This window comes from Budorcas taxicolor, chromosome 15 (genome assembly GCF_023091745.1).
Source record: "Budorcas taxicolor isolate Tak-1 chromosome 15, Takin1.1, whole genome shotgun sequence".
NCBI classification, from domain to species: Eukaryota; Metazoa; Chordata; class Mammalia; order Artiodactyla; family Bovidae; genus Budorcas; species Budorcas taxicolor.
Window position 1 is genome coordinate 60489597 of NC_068924.1, and position 14658 is coordinate 60504254.

The following is a 14658-nucleotide window of genomic DNA, read 5'->3' on the forward strand; positions in this document are numbered from 1 at the left end:
TTTATTTTACCTCTCTAAAACATAGCAATTATAAAGTGAGAGTAACCAGCAAGCACTTTAGGTCAGTACCTAACAATTCTTATGGAATTTTTAAGTAAATGCTATTATTGTCTCCATTTTACTTATAAGGAAACTGAAGTAAAGAGAAATTAAGAAATTAGATCAAAGTTAAATACTTGAAAAACTATAATTTGAACCCAGAAAATCAGATTCTAGAATCATAGGAAAATAAGGGTTCACCTAAGCTAGGCTCCTGTTCTTGGATATGTTAAGCATTATCCCTGTTTTACAACTGAGATCTGAACTTAAATGACATATTCAAGCAAGTCAAGGAAACAAGTACTGTATACTTGGTGACACTCCAGAGGTCCATGAGAACTTTACATTTAGTTAAATTAACAGAAATATAACAGATATAATTGAAATTTGGAGGTCTATAAGGAGTCTAGTGCTCAAATAAGAATAGACATATAAATCAACAGAATAGAATTTAGAGTTAAGAAATAGACCCAGGCATCTATGCTCAACCAGTTTTCAACAAGGGCGCCAAGACCATTCAATAGAAAGAGAACAGCCTTTGAACAAATGGCAAGACCACTTGATAGCTACAGACAAAAGAATGAACTTTGGACCCTTACCTCATGTCATACACACAAAATAATTCAGAATGAATCAAAGACTTAAATTTAAGAACCAAAACAATTATGAAACAAATATATGTATATATGTGATTTTACAATTTATTCCAAGGGTGCCTATGCAATAAAGAAGAAAGAGAAAAAAAAATTTTTAAGCCATTTTTGGTAGTGATCATTCTTGTTATTTCGAGAAGAGATTCCAAACCTGTTGTGAATGTTTGTGACAGTGATTCCTCTAAGCCTCTGTCTAAGAGAAGAGGAGTAATATTATAAGAAGACCTTAGATCATCCAGTATTCACCACTGATTAAACAATGGTTGAGATACCAAGGTGAACTGGATGTCTGAACATTAACCAGTGTTTGAATTTTGGTATTTTATAGATGTGTTTAACTTCTTATATTACTGAAAAAGATATAATTTAAATTATACATTTTAAAATACCAATTAAGAGACTATTTTGAAGTAGAGTTAGGAAAACATATGGTCAGACTTTGGTGATAAATACACCAGTCTCTTCCATGAACAGTTTTGCCTAGCTATCATATAGTAGTCTTATAGTCCTAATATCACTGGAGTTACAAAAAAAAATTCCTTGAGCATGACACCTGACCTTTTCTTTTATCCAAATACATAGGAGAAAATGTAAAACTTAACAGTTTGCTAAAACCAGTCATGATATGTAATAAATAGCAGATAAGACTCTTAACTCTTAAAGACTGGCAAGGAAAATCACAATGTTTAAGCCAAGAGAATAAAAAGTACTTACAAAGCTAATCAAAGACATATGCGTATACAGAATCAGGAAACTGTGAGTTTGTTTAATAAGAACTTACACAGTGATTTCTATAGGCCAGTTGCAGTCCTGAGATCTTTTCAAATATTAACTCATTTAATCCTTATATATCATTATCATTTAGTCCTATGTTGTTGGTACTGTCATTATTTCCATTTTATAGATAAGAAACAAGGGACTGAAAATTTAAGTGACTTTCCCAAGATCATACAACTAGTGGAATGGTAAGGTTTAGATCTAAGCAGTTCCCCCTTCAATTACCATAGTCAACTACCATGCTATTCTGCTTGGTACTAATGAAGTACTAAATAGGGCCAAAATTAAGAAGCAAACTGTGCACAAAGTAGCATTCAGTGATAGAAAGAACCTTGGCCTTGGAGGGAGATAGACCCAGTTAGTTACATGGTTTACTCAAGTCTAACTTTCTCAGCCTCAGCTGCTTCTTTTTAAAAATTCAGAAGATTAGCAATAACATGGGCTGACCCAGTGCTGGCACATGGAAGGCACTCATTATATGTTAACAATTGTCACCTTCAAGATTATTACTTAAACAGACCTCCAAAACTGAGAATTTGAACAGAGATCAGGGGTAGGAAATGGCAAGCCACTCCAGTGTTCTTGCCTGGAGAATCCTAGGGACGGGGGAGCCTGGTGGCCTGCCGTCTTATGGGATCGCACAGAGTCGGACACGACTGAAGCGACTTAGCAGCAGCAGCCGGGGTAGGAAAACTAAGGTATGTAAGTGCATCGAAGCAACAGACATCTTCAGCTTTCCACCTGTTTTCATGAATGACACAGACAAGATCTTCTCACAGGCGAGACAGGTTAGAAAGCATGGCTGAAATCAAACGGCCACTGAAGTCTTAGTAACATCCCCTTGTGGTAACATGACTCTTTAACATCATACGGTAGCTTCCTCTCAATTATGACCAGTGCCACCCCTGAAGACTCTAATAAATCAAACTTTAAATGGTGATTGAATAATTTAGCTTATTCAATCAACAAATACTTATTGCAGGTACTATTCTAGGCATCCATGGGGCTATAGTAGTGAATAAAACAAGCAAGGTCCCATCCTCCTGGAATTTTTTTCAATGTGAAAGATAGAATGGATGGAGTAGACGATTTATATATGTATGTATTTTGGATGCTTGAGCTGGATATTTGATAGTAAAGTGGATTTTTGCAAGAAATAGAAATGTAGTTTGATATCCTTGTAAATACTGTCATATAGTTAAACACCTATAGGTAATAGAATTGTGACACCTTTATTTGAATATGTTATATTAAGTAACACTAGATTAAAAATACATAAAATACCTATTCCTTTTAGACTGGAAAAACAGCCAATCAGTGTTCTTACTTTAGTTATTAGCATTCTGTCAGACTTGTACAGTAATGATTAGTTACCCTTTATTGTACTTTTGGCATGCTTCCCATGTTTAATTTCATTGTAAAGAAGGAACACATAGTTAAGGAAATTACAAAGAGGGGGAAAAGTTAAAATAGGGAAAATAATGACATAGATTCAAAACTGATTTTAACTTATTGTTATAATAAGACTTTTGCAAGTAGAGTGAAAAAGAATTGTATTTGAACTATTTCGTGTTCAGCCTCACAACTTTGACCTTGATATAGTCTGTTTCCTTTGGGTTAAAGATTGTTTTCATCACAGCGCAGGAAATAACAAGCATACATTGAAATCAATGCATAAAAATAAATTCTAAATATCTTTTAGGTGAAAACACTAAAATTATTCATCAAATATAGTATGATTGACATAAAATATATATACATGTATAGTCCTAAACAGTTTTCCCTGTGAAGTAGTGTTATTACTCATATTGTGTCTCGCTAGAATGTAGTTTTATTATCTACCCAAAGACACTTTATTAAAAATGTATGTGAAAATGGCCAAGTAAAATACAGACTTTGTTATATGCTGAACTGTGGAGTAAAGTGTCATTAGAAGGAGTGAAACTACGGACGGCTCCCCTATATTCCAGCATTACCCAGTTCCCAGATCCCTGCTGTGTAGTTGTTCCACTCGCCAAGAAGCCTGTTAAAGAGCCCCCAAGAGCATGTGTACAGCCCTCCATGTTAATAGTTAATTGGTGAGGATGGCAAGATGAGAGGACAGCCGAACATGTGGTCTCTCAGACTCAAGCCGTAGACAGACCTTTAGTTATAATAACAGCAGCTGCTCACATTCTCACAACTCAACTGTTCAAAACTCTGTTGTCGAGTGAAGGTTGTCGTGGATTGAAAAAGAAAGAGGAAAGGTTACATCTAAGAGAAGTAATTAAAACCCTACCTTGAAACTCTTCCTTCCTGTTAAGTAAGAGAATATTATTTCATCTTTGAAAAACTTAAGTATAAATTTCCATATTATAGGTTGCAATATTTCAGCTACATTGAACATTCTGCTGTTTTTTTTTTCCCATTTACTGTTAGAAACATAAGTATGTTTGTACACCTTTCGAAATTTTTTAATGAGTTTTTTTTTAACACAGTGATAACTTTGAAGCTGTTACAGTAGGATACTGTTTGATTTCCATATCTGGCAAGATATGAAACTATAATGTTTTCTGGTCTTATTATAAATGAGAACTGGCTTATTAGTAGCGAAATTTTTTATCCATTTCCAAATTATACAAATATTTTGTGCCTTTTAAATTAATATTATTTCCCAGTGACAGTTCTGCTTAAGAAAAATGGTGACCAATAACATTTATTCTTTTTGGAGGTAGAAACTTAGGTTCATGCTTTATTATGACTATACTGATGATGTGAAAAGAAAATAAATTTCCCCTAGCTTATGCGTTTTATTTTCACAATCTGTGACAGGTTGTTCTTGAGTTGTATTTTTTATTGATTGAAATTACTTTTACCTGAAACTGTCAGGAAATAAATATCAAAGCACTTACAGTTGTAATTAAAATAGGAAAGGTTATTTTTCTATACCTTTCTCACAGCTTTCCTTTCAAAAAGAAAATTTACTTTTCATTGCTGCTAATCTGTTCAAGCTGTCACAGTCTACACTTCCAAGGAATTTTTAAATATAAACAACCCAATAAATTTCTCCTTAACTATAATAATGCAGGAATGAAAACTTCCTTGACATTACTGATGATAAAATACGAAGTAAGATTTTCTCATTCTACCATAATTCTTAGTATTACAAGTATTTAATGTATTTGCTATTGAACATTAGTTGGTAAACTACTTAAACTTTCATTTATTCAGAGCAGATTTCAGGTTTGAAACTGGCCTGCAATATATTTTTATTGGTCATCATTGGCACTTGGTCAGTAATAGACTGTTCAGTTTCTATCATATAGCCACTATTTTCCAACAATTTGATCTGTGGAATTTCCCTCCCCCTACCCCACCTCCAGCTATGTCACTTCAGAAACCTATCACTGACATTAGTTTGCTTAAACCGAGGAAAATTCATTTTCTGAAGAAAAGCAGGAATAAAGGCCCTTGTTAAATATCTCTTGAAAACTGAGTGGAGTTTTATTTAGTATGTTATTTTAATTGATATATTTTCATATCTATCTTCTTTAATATTAATATATTAAAACTTTGAACTGACTGAAGTGAATCATACAGTATGTTGCAGTGTAGAGAAATTCAGAACAGACATTTTCACATCTATAAACTTTTGTGTTCATGCTGAGTATTTTAACAACTAAACTCTAAGTCAAGCAGTGGACAACTTTCAAACTAACTATTAATATGGGATTATGAAATGTGTACTCCAGTGACCTTGTGAATTTCTCTCAGTGTGAAATCTGTTATTCTTAAAACAAACTAAGAATAATTGTATGGTAAAGGAATAACAGGCTCTTGTGAGTTTAAAAATATAAAATTTTGGAACATATTTGTATGTAATTGTTGCTATGAGCATCATTATAGAAAGGCATAACAACACCTTCTGCCATATAATTTAATCTATCTTTAATGGTCTTTTAAAATGTACTCTATTAAGGAGAATTATTATTTGAAATGGTCTTCTTTAGATGCAGTTTATTAAGAATATTTAAGGATGAAAATTACAAATTTAATCTCTTGATCATGACTATCAATTACTAAAGGATAAAGTCAGATTTTCTGGGTAACAAATTTTCATACTCTCAACTAAGATTCTGCCTTTATTTTTGTAGACCTTCTCAACTGGTCTGATATAGTTTGTAAGAAATTAATATTTTTAAAGTCTAAATAGGAATAATTTTTTAAAATGAAATGAATCGTGTTAAAATCATTTAAATTTTACATCATATGTGTCAAATTTCAATCTTTGAAAATTTAGTAGCCTCATACAAGTTTGGTTGGATTGTAAACAGAATCTGTTATTTTTTTTATAATAACAAATAACAGAACTGTGTTTCAACTGTGTTTCAACATTTTTATGTCTCATATTTTATATTGTACAATGTAGTATCTGATTTTTAAATCAAATCTTAGCTTGTATGCATTATGCATATATATCTGATTTACTTTCTTGGTCAAGGATATTTGAAAGTTTTTACACAGGTAAATTCCAAATTGCTTATACGTTTCTGTCTATGTAGAGAATTAGAAGCAGTATATCTGTCATTTGGTCTTAATATCAATATGCATATTAAATAAGGACAGCATACTTAAAATTCTCAGTAAAATTCATACGTACCTTCAAAAGAAAAAAATAGTCATTTAGAAACCTCTTATTGTAATTAACCAAAGCATATTCAATAAAGCATATAATGAAAAGTAATTTTGGTTTTAACGACTTATTTGCTTTGCCTAAAATTGCTTTATGAAGTTTTGGTTCATATAACAATTCACACCATAGTACCTTAGAGTGGTGATGGTCATTAAAGTACTATTCAGAGTCAAAGTTTTCAAATATATCAATGATAGAAATAGTGAAATATCTCATCACAGTATGGAGATTGAGTCATCTGTTCAGGCATATGGAATCTTTGGCTGCTGGACTGCATAGTCTTTATAATGCCCAGTGTCCAGGCGTGGACACAACTGTTCTGGGCGTAGAATCCGAAAGGGACTCTGCATTTTGTCTCCTTGAACATGGTAGAAGGGAAAAAAGGGAAGGGTCCTTAACATTATTTTTATTATAGAGTCTACTTTACTACATCACTTTTTTTTGTATACAAAAAAGAAGTACAACTTTATTTAATTTTGTATTTATTTTACAAATAGAATTACTAAGCTTTTTATCTTTAGTGTTACAAGCTTTCTGAAAAATACCTGTGAGAAACTGCAAGTCTTGAATTATTCCTACTTATATACTTGCATGCATACCTTCCCTTAAAGAAAGATTGCTGTCTTCAAAAGAAGGGTGATACGTATTTCTTAATATTGAGACAAAAAATGCTTGTAACGAATTATAATTTAAAGCTGTTTAAGTACCAGGTCATATTTTATATCCTAAACATTATATTTTAGCCCTTTGCTATTAATTGCATTATTATTACTATATAAAGAGTTCCTGCTTCTTTAATAATGTTTTCGCACCCTATGTAGTTAATCTTTAATGTTGGGGAGGATAGGGGGAGAGATTAAATTAGCCTTGTAACCTCTCTCTCTTCCAGGTTGATGATGGAAAATAAAAGCTCTTAGCCACAAAATGTAACACTTAGAATTAATATTTAATTAGACTAGCAAATTGTACACTGTGGCTTGAAAGCTTCCAAAGAGTTGTTAGTGCCACAATTGACCTACAGGTTTAATAATAACTCACTTCTAGAAGCAAGTGCCAGTTCAGCATAGTAGAGCCACCGTAAGAAAGTCCTGAGAGATTAAAATCAGCAAACCAAATGGCAGCCAGGGATTCCTGGGATGGAGCCTTCTGGAAAGCTGGGAGCTGGAATAGCTTTTAAGCCAGGATTCAGATGAGAACAGTGGGTGAAAAAGCTGATCCCTCCTGTTCTGGGAGCTTCTGGTTATAGGCCAAAATCTTAGAACAGATTTTTACTAAATGTTTCTGCTGCAGCTATTAACTTACATTGAAAATCAAACATTGAATAATTTTTCTGTAAAATTTAACAAAATTTTTGTGTAAACATTAGTTCTTAATTTCTTAACATATTAGTACATAATATCTGTAAACTCAGATCATTAGATTATCAGATAGGTTTGGCGCTGTACATCTATGCTGTTTTGCTGTGACATGCTGTTTCCTTGTTCCCTGTATAGTTGATTTATATGGTTCATTTCTATATTATTTCATTACAGGGCATTATGCAGTGCCTGAGAAAGAGATTGTGAAGTCTGTAGCCCAAGAACTTTTTTCCTTCCAGAAGGTTTATATGTCAGTAAACATAAATCAAGTGCATTTTTAATTTTTAAAGATGGACTATAAAAGCAGTGCTGTATTTGTTTATGCTTATATTGCAATTAAATTATAAGGTAAATAATGGGACCTCCTGGTGAAACATTGGATCTTTACATCTCTGAGAAATTAATCTGGTGAAAAACATAGGATACCATGAGTTTCAAAGTGTGCAAATACAAAACAGCCAGCTAAAAAAAAGATATACCTTACATAATTTATTGGTTTTATCTTAAATAATTAAAGGAAAGCTAGTCATTAGTTACAAATTCAAGCAGGTGAGAACCTTGCCAGCAGAGGGAGTAGTCCTGTCTTCCGTCAGGTTCCCATCACTTTCCCACCTGCCTCAGCTTTTTTCCCAGCCAGTCTCCCATCTGGACCTGGCTCTGTCAGTCTGTTCCTGATGACAGGCTATAATTTTATACTCAATATGGGATTATTCTAAGCTGATTTTAAACTTTAGTATCTTTAACCTACCACTGCATCCCACACATCAGCTGGAGGCTCTGTTTGATATTTGGATATCAGCAATTGTTTTTCCAGGCAGGGTGTGAGCTTTTGGACATCCGCGAATTGCATTTTTAGGGTTTCATGGGTAAAGCAGTGAGCAAAAAACTTCTGATTTAGGAAGTTACTCATAAAAGATTTAACAATACAAGTAAATTTCCATGTGAATAATTTCTATCATATAAAACTAGATGATGTATAGTTTATTAAAACTAAAATTAATTTTGAATATTGTGCCATTAACTGTTCAGCCTATTCATTACAGTATTTTGTTCAGTCTATTTATAAGGGTTTTCAGAATGGTTAGTTTTTTAATGTTTAATAACAGCATACTAAAAAATAAAACTGATGTAAAAAAATGTTCTGCAAAAGCATGTAGTATTTGAGACCAGTGTACATGTAAATAATATTTCTGAAAATAACATCATGTGTTATTTAAAAAATGCTTCAGTTTTAAGCCAACAATTTCACACCAAAATTTAGAATATTAGTATTTGATCACATAGAAAATATACAAAATACGGCTCCATTGCTTAATCTTAGTAAAATTTGGCATCATATTCAGCAGTTTCTTTTGCCCTTGAGGTAAGCTACTTTGTGGATGTGTTTTAAGCATTAGAAAAAGGAGCCAAAATATGTTTGTTTTATGATTTCCCTACAGGAATATTGGTATACAGTACTACCAAAAAAATGTTGCAGTTAGAATGTTTTAATTTACAAAAGCCCCTCCATATTTTAAAATTAACTGTGACTTTGAGTAAAGTTCAGTATTAAATCTGTAAAAGCTTAATTTAATACCCTTACTAAGATATTAATATTATATATTAGCATACTTTTTATTAAAATTATATTTTTTCTTAAACTCAATTATGAATATCACTATTTCCCCACTGTCAATTTTTTTTAATCAAATAATAATCTAATCTATAGAAGTAAGTGGCAAGTCTGGGGAAGGTGAGGGAAGGCATGTAAAAAGCTACAAACTGCATAACTGTTTTGATTTTATTATTTCATAAGTTTGATTTCAGTTGAATGGAGAACTTAATAAGCATGGGAAAACAAATACCTCATTAAATATCCCTAGGTTTATCCTTTCATTCAAGCTTTTTTTTTAATTACATGACCTAGAAAATGTTATAAGTTGTAGTATGTTTGTGTTTCTAATATCTTTTCTCAGGATATGTTATTATAACTTGAGCTGTTAAGTAAAATACTTGCTTTTCTTGTGGCGACTCCCTCCCCACAATAGACACACACATCATGTCACATGGTAGGGTCAAACAAAGTAGCATAAATATTTCTATTTTAACTTCAATATTAACTTAATAGTGCTTTCCTGCTGTTGTAGTCCCAAATCTGATGCTTGCCATACTTGAATGGAGCTCTGTCCTTCATATAGTGTGTTTTCTCTCTTTCTCATTTGAGTAACCCAAGAACTTATTCTAATTTGAGGCATTGCATAAATGCTTTATGTCAGTTGATTTATTCCTTTCAGGCTTCTTGATAATTAAGTGATTGGTTAATTACTTTTTAACTTTCTTGTTAAAATCTTTCCTGGAAGTATATTTTGTATTGGTGCAAACTATCTCTTTTATGTTGCTGAGGTAATTAGGTCCCAGTAAGGAGGGAAACACTTAGGGTTTGATATAGTCTGACTGTTACTTGGTTACTCTGAATAAGTATCTCAACTATTTTTATTAGAAAATGAAGGGAGCTTTTGATGGCAGTAGTTGAATTTTTATTTCTTAACAACACAAAGTTCATGATTTTGACTTTATGAGCTTTGAATTGGAAAAGAGCATTAAACTAACCTTCCTTTATTTAAAATCCATATAATGGATTTGGCGATTCCTAATAAAAAGAGGTTCCCATTCTGTACAAGCAAATAGGAAACATTCTATAAAACCAAACAAGAAACAATCAAAACAAAAACTCTGTAAAGTTTTTCTGTGAAGTTAAAATTGGAATAAGAAGGTAGTCAACTGGGCATTCTGATGTGCCTTTTTTATCTGCAACATCATTTGACATAATTTAGATTTCAGTAATTAAGAAATTGCATTGCAACAGAACGTTTTGAGAACCTTTTTTGTAACTTAACACAATGCTATTTGAGGTTGCCAGCAAACTCTTAAAACTCCTGGACCCTGGCGCTCTTCTCTTCTGGCTTCCCTCCTAGTCATGTCTTGGCTACTGTCCAGAGCTGACAACTTTCACCCAGGACTGAAGGGGAGATTTGTCTAGTGTAAGAAAGATTTTTGAGTCATCCTAGATTTTCTCATCCAGATGGGCAAGTAGGAGGGGTGGCAGTATCATTGTGAATATGTGGGTGATATCATTATGCCATGCATGCAGTGTAGTAATTAATTTACTCATACTTCTGAGTTCCAAATATCCTTCTTCAGATGTTCCTTACTGGCAACTATATTGTATTAACTTCAAAATTAATACAAAAATTATTCAAAATTTATGTCTGAGTAATGGATGCATGGATACCTTTACTTCTCCATTTCTAGATATACATATACTGTAGACCAAAAAGGTTTCACATCTTAGCTAATAATATAAAAACACTTTTATGTTATTAAAATCTTTTAAGATGAAAATATAGAAGTTCCAGTTTCAAAATCTCTGCTAAAATCATTATGCTAAAGCTGTCTGAATGTTTCAGGTTATAATAAGGCAATTTATTATCCATAATGTGTTCTTCCTAAAGTGAATTGTGATTATTATGCTTTTAAGGGTTTTTAAAAGCAGTTGATTTTAGATTCTTTTAAATAAATTTACCTACCTTTATCTAAAAGACCATTTAGTATTCATGCTATGATTTGAAAGACCTTTTAACGAGAGTAGTTTTAAGATATGATTACATCACTATACCACACTCCCTGTGAAACCTGGAGATAAAGAAGTAACGTCAACACTATTTGAACTTGTGAAAAGTAAGTGCATTTACATGCTCAAATATCTTTTATGCTCTTCCAGATAACTGGAAGACTGAAATGAGTTTATAATTAAGATAAAGTTTTATCTCATTCAGAAACTTAGATGTTATTTTCTTGTATTTCTTGTGCTTTTTATTTTATAGACATTTTTCAAATTCTATAGAACTTTCACAGTTTTGTTTGCCACATTACATAAACTGTTTTCCAAAATTGCTGTGCAGAAAGCAGTAAAGTCGCTGTTAAATGTGACTTATTTTATAGAAATATTACGAAGTTTATTCTTATTCTGATACTTCATAGAAGCTTTTAAGATAGAATTTAATTTTTAGTTTATAACTGATATAGATCTATGGAACTTAGAAGCATAATAAATGAAATATATGAATGAGTTTCTGAGATTTTAAAATCTAGGCTATCTATATATTTTATATTAATTCATTAGTTTTCCTCTGCAAAGTAGACAATTGTTTTAATCCCCCACAAATTTTCTTAAAAAAACTTACAATGTAGACAGATATTACAGGAGAAGTAGTTTATTTAGTAAATTTTAAGGTTAAAGTAAGGAAAGAAATCCTCTTTGAAATAAACAAATGTCAAGTTGACCACTTAAATATGCAGGACCTTGCTTATGTCCTACTAGAATGGAAGACTAAATCCATCCTTAAACCTTAAAATTTCTATTATTCATATCATTAAGAAAACCCTAGTTTATATCACTGAAATCCTAATAGTTAAATTCCAACAGAGATTGAATTTTAGCTTCAGCTATTTAGATACAAAGGCTTAGTCTTCTAGTATAGATAAAAGGAAATCTGACCTTTTTGATTAAGAAATATTGTCAGTAGCCTTTATAAGTGCTTGTTCATCTGAGGGTCCATGACAGGAGTACTCTTCCCAGTTGAGTTTATCCTAAAAATGAAATGATAAGAGTCTGCTGGTTGTTATCTAAGATCCTTCTTAATGGGAGAACCACATGGTTATTCTTCTCCCACTTGTTCTCACCCTCTACAACCAACTCAGCCTTACCCCACCCCCATCCCAACATTGTTCAGTACTCAGCACAATGAATCATTTTCAAGTTGACTCATTGTGAACTGTCTCCCAGCTGTTGGAATGTCTGGCAGACATTTTTGTTTGGGTGAAGAATAACTGGCTGAAACCCAACCTGGATGAGTTTGATATAATGGTCTTTGGCTAAAGAAATATTGAGAGGAGTGTGTTTATGGCCTCTGAAACCCCTGTTATTCCTGGAGTAGGACCATCCCCTGTGGCATAGAACTGAAAGTAAGGGATCAATCTGGATTATTTTCTCACCATTGAATGAAAAATTGCCTTGGAAAAAAATAGGCATTTCCAAATGATGTTTGTTTTTCTATACTTGGTGCCCCTGTGATTGAAAGTATTAAAGACAATTAAGGATAATTATTTTTGCTGCTTCCTTTGAAGAGTTCTAATTCAAAGGCTATAATATTCTTTTTATAATATACATTTCTACCTACAGAGGAGTTTCAAAGTACTGTCCTAGATGTGAGTTAACTAGTCACTTTAACATAATATTTAGTGACAGATTACTGTATATTTCAAACCAGGTAGTATTGACCAGCCCTCTTTTATTTTTTATTCTTATGCAGTCTTTATTAAGAGGACTTAAGAAACAGGGGAATACCCATAAGTTCAATTGTCAATCACATTTTCAGAAAGTGAACGTATGATTGTATTTGGACTTTTCTTCTATAGGGATATAGTATCAGACTCTAAGTTGTCTCAGCTGTTTTACATTTCCCATCCTTCTTCAAAAGATTAGTTTTAAAATGTAGACATTACCAATGTGTAAAATAGGAGTTTCAAAGTTATCAAAAATTTAAAAGCAACAATTTTTTTCAACTTATCTAGATATCCAGATCAAACATTTTTCTAAAATGTTATAACCTTTAAAATAATTTACTAACCTATCACCCTATCAAGGGTTATAAGGCAGATTGAATGTTATTAAATAAAATAATTCAAGAGAACCTGAAGAGTATTAAATGGTTATATCTTTAATTGTTATATGTGTTATAGCCTTGAAAGTCTGGGTATTTTAGAACTGTCGATATTTAAAATGTGGTGTATTTTTATGTTACATTATATACATTGTGTACATAATGTACATTATGTACAGTATATTTTATAATGTATTGTTTTATAATGTATTGGTTCAGGTCTGATAGTGTTGGGAAGAAATGGGAGGCTACGAGTCTAGTGCTGGTCGTCTAGCACGTTTTCTTTGCCTTTATTGTTAACCCAGCGCCAAATAGCAGCATCTGGAAAGAGAATGGAAGACTCCAGAGCTAGTCATGCTTCAGACTCTTAGCTGCAGACCCTTCCATGTTTCTAATATGATAACAGAAGACCTCAGCTGTTACAGGGCTGGGACCTGGTCCCAGCTGACAGATGATAGTGGAACCTTGTCTTCCATATTCTACTTACTGTATACTGCTTCTGAATCCTAGTGTTTATCAGATTTTTCAATGGACAGTGGGAAATTTGAAAACTAATAGTATATGAAAATAAAGGTAGCTTTGCCTCTTAAGACAAGAGAAAAAGTACTTAACGTTTTCTACAAAAACTAAGGTACACCCCCTCAGCTCTTCAAATTAGAATAGCATACCTTCATGAGCTGGAATTTTCAATTAAGGGCTTATTTTTCATCCATTTTCCTGCCCATGGTAGCTTTAACTTTTAAGTTATTTCTCTATGTTGATAGTATGTGTTCTCTACAATTTGTCATTGAGATGGCATGACACTGCCTAGATGCTAATTTTAAGTATAACATGAGTGTTTTGTTTCCTTGTTTTACAGAATAAAGCAGTTATTGCTCGTGTTACAAACTTGTCAGATACAGTAGTTGGTCTGGAATCATTTATTGGTTCTGAGAAAGAAACCAACCCATTATATAAGGATTATCATGGTAAGCAACACCTTTAAGAGTGAAAGGGGCCTGTTCTTGTTGCCTGGAAGAATCTTGACAAATATCTACCGTCATGTAACATGAATTTTATTTTATAATAAATCTTTCGTTAAATATTTTTCCTTCCTGGCCAGTTTTTTATGGCAGTTTCTCACCAAGCTACATTAACTCTATGAACCATGGTAACTCTTTGAAAAGTTTCAAACCCAGATACTAAGGCATGGATCAGTCAGAGGTACATTTTGTACCTAAAGTTGCTGTGAAATCAGTCATACTTATTAACCATATTAGAAATAAATATTATATTAATTATAATAACAGCTATATATAGTGGTTTATACTTTACAAAGCTTAACTGTATGATAAATAAAGTTCATACAGTATTATAGTTAAAAAGTCCCAGTCAATCACATTTTCAGAACGTGAACATCTTTTATTATATTGTTCATTTTGTTGCTGGAGTTATAAGCAAGTTTAAAGTATTACTAC

The 14658-nt window shown here is 32.4% G+C and overlaps 1 protein-coding gene across 1 annotated transcript in view; it reads left to right on the forward strand.

Annotated features, from left to right (window-relative positions):
• Positions 1–14658, forward strand: part of ELP4 (elongator acetyltransferase complex subunit 4) — a 237646-nt gene that overhangs the window by 93991 nt on the left and 128997 nt on the right. The window contains exon 8 of the mRNA XM_052652866.1: positions 14061–14169. Coding sequence (XP_052508826.1) covers positions 14061–14169 — 109 coding nt within the window. The remainder of the gene's footprint in view (positions 1–14060; positions 14170–14658) is intronic.